Source organism: Brachycentrus maculatus, unplaced genomic scaffold (genome assembly GCF_059751285.1).
Source record: "Brachycentrus maculatus isolate JH-2025_06_01 unplaced genomic scaffold, ASM5975128v1 h1tg000845l, whole genome shotgun sequence".
Classification (NCBI taxonomy): domain Eukaryota; kingdom Metazoa; phylum Arthropoda; class Insecta; order Trichoptera; family Brachycentridae; genus Brachycentrus; species Brachycentrus maculatus.
This window is the reverse complement of record NW_028281572.1, coordinates 54,584-57,364: the sequence shown is the minus strand read 5'-3', so window position 1 is coordinate 57,364 and position 2,781 is coordinate 54,584. Positions and strand designations below refer to the sequence as shown.

The following is a 2,781-nucleotide window of genomic DNA, read 5'->3' as shown; positions in this document are numbered from 1 at the left end:
TGCCTTTGATCCAATTTATGATACTATATCAACAAATTCAATACGATAATTATAAATCCTAACTATATCCTTGAGGGCTTCTGGCTTAAGGGGTTGGGGTTGGGGTTGGGGTTGGGGTTGGGGTTGGGGTTGGGGTTGGGGTTGGGGTTGGGTTGGGATTCTGTTGATGGTCATCAACATCTGTGTTTCGTCTTTCTATTTCGGCTACAGCATTGCCTGTTTGGGCACATTTGACTTTCATACGATCTATAACATATTCGGGATTTCAATCTTTAGTGAAAATGTTGCACAAGGCCTTCTCCAAGGCTGCATCCCGATCGGAGGAGGTATTGGAGCCCTCAGTTCCTCTATGCTCATCAGATTTTTTTCAAGGAAGTAAATATCATGTAAACAAATATAGAAATTCGTTGCTGTTCGTGAACGCCATAGTCCTGATCATCACTTTACTGGCACAGGTCACCAACCAATACTGCATATTTTTTGTGCGATTCATGCAAGGCATTTGCATTGGCTTTTATTCCGCATTGGTGCCACTTATTGTCAAGGAGTTCTCGCCGACGTAAGTGTCTGGCACAATGGGCGCAATGGTCCAACTATTTGTTGCAGGAGGAGTGTTCTTTGTGTTTTTGTTCCAGTATATCCTGCAGTTCTTTAGCTCAGAAGAGGACCATTGGCGCATTATGTTCGGACTACCCTTGTTGACCACTACCCTGCAGAGCTTGTTGTTGCTGTTTTACTTCAAATTTGAAACACCCAAATACTTGCTCACTCATAAGAGAGAAGAAGATTGTAGAGAGGTTCTTCGATTCATTTATAAGGAATAGTATGTCGAATAGGTCTTCAATTAAAAAGTAGATGACTTAGCCATGAATTCAGATGAATCAAAGTCGCGACCTTAGAAGAGTTCGATGATTACTGAATCGTATCAATCAGAGCAGCAGGTTCAAATTCCCTCTTAAACGAAAGGCAAGGGTGCTTTCCTGCGTTTGCTCGTGGCCGTTCATTTGTCTGTATTGCAACAGTTCTCAGGCATCAACGGAGTCGTCGCATATGGGCCAGCCATTGTTGGAGATGTCTTTCCTGCTCTCAAGAATTTAATACCTGTGATCCTCAACCTTGAACAGACTTTGGCCTCGTTTGCAACAAGCTATTTGCTGTCTCGGTACGGCCGCAAGCTGCTAATGCAAAGAGGCACAATACTTTCCGTAATAACCTTGCTGTTTATTGCGGTTGGCTTCATGCTCATTGAACTTTTCGATTCAGACTCAGTCAAGACAGTCGGGAACTATTTGGTGGTTGTCGGATTAGTCTTCTACATGGCGAACTTTGGTTTGTCGCTAGGCCCTGTGGTATGGGTAATGATTCCAGAGACTGTGGAGCCCTCGAAAGTGTCTGTGGCGGTCGGGATGAACTGGGGGACAGCCTCCCTTGTGATGATTTTATTCCCGATTTTAAAGGATCTTGTAGGAACGTGGCCGCTGTTCATGTTCTTCGCACTGTGGTGCACGGTTTGCTTCTTCATTACACAGAAGTACCTGGTTGAAACAAAAGGCAAATAAGAAAAGCAGATTTATCAAGAGTACGAAGCATTGGTATGATATTGTTTCTTTTGCTATATATGCCATACAAACACTATATCAAGATCAGCATATCAGCATATCAGCATAAGCATAAACATAAAAATAGAAATAGAATAGAAATAGCGCAGAAATCAGGCTAAAGTGTTCGTGGGATACTGATGCAGAAGCCCAACCAACTAAAAAATAGCCTGATTGCATTTATTGATCAACTACTTATGAATCTCCGCAATCTACATTATTTTGTTCCTCTTCGTATACTCCTCATCCCATTTCAAACCCATCCAGGTATTAGACCAGTTTTCATCGCTGGCATGTCTTTCGTTGACACTCGCATCTTTGGCATTAATCTGATGGATCAGCCTCTATATTTGCATCTGCAGTATTGAGATGTGCACTGCTTGAAACTGAGTCTTATTCACCGACAACTCCTCTAGCAAGTGTTTTATCTACTTGAGCAAGTCTTAGATATTGCTAAGAGTTGTGGCTGTTAGAGATGAAATAGCAGCAATGGGGGATTGACTGGTATTTTGTATATGAGTGCAAGCACTCTATAGTAAGTTAGTCCTGCTTTTCAGAATCTAGGCGCTCCATTAAATTCGGCCTTGACTACTTTTTCTCCTGCTATTGCTCTGACTTATATTATCACATTAATTTTCTGTCGTCTCCTTTCCTTTGATGCTAGCTTTCATTATCTTTATCCTATTATGAGTGCATCCTATAGGATTGCTCTCGATCTTTATGATTCGGTGTTTGTCAGTTTCAGTTTGGCAATACTATTGTCTTTTTATTTTGCTGTTCAATTCCATTATTATTTTGTCCTTGGCCTCCAGTAAACTCTGCAGTCCAGCTATTGTCTGATCATTGTTATGCTGTTTTATATTTTAAAGGTGTGGGTTCATGCTGAGGTGTGGGTTCATGTTAAGGTGTGGGTTCAGCTGATGATGTTAGTTGATGGCAGCGATGATTGAATTCGTCGTGACTCTGGGTGATTGAGCTTGGGAGGATGAGAATTATTGCAGGTTGGAGCACTCGTCTGCTGTATTAATTTAGTGGAAAAGTATTCGATGGATTTCAGAAAGTAACACATTCTTGTTAGATTTAAATTTGCTATGGGTTCCCTTCTCTTCATTGGAGTCTGTGAAATCGTCTCCCTCAAGCACTTTTCTGATCTTTGCAAGCTTGGCTTCGGACTGTTGGTAGT

General features: G+C 41.6%; 1 protein-coding gene across 1 annotated transcript; it reads left to right on the top strand.

Moving 5' to 3' along the window:
* The first annotated feature begins 281 nt into the window (after positions 1 to 281).
* LOC148300061 (facilitated trehalose transporter Tret1-like) lies at positions 282 to 1,567 on the top strand. The gene is made up of 2 exons (XM_088275327.1): positions 282 to 559; positions 959 to 1,567. Exons 1-2 carry the CDS (start codon positions 282 to 284, stop codon positions 1,557 to 1,559), a joined length of 879 nt encoding a protein of 292 aa, XP_088131453.1. The 3' UTR covers positions 1,560 to 1,567.
* Positions 1,568 to 2,781: the final 1,214 nt, after the last annotated feature.

What these genes read in the sequence shown, in the direction of transcription:
- LOC148300061 (XM_088275327.1), top strand. Translation starts at nt 282, where the DNA reads ATGTTGCACAAGGCCTTCTCCAAGGCTGCATCCCGATCGGAGGAGGTA. An exon ending in GTCAAGGAGTTCTCGCCGAC is followed by an intron (nt 560 to 958) that starts GTAAGTGTCTGG and finishes AATTCCCTCTTA; the next exon opens with AACGAAAGGCAAGGGTGCTT.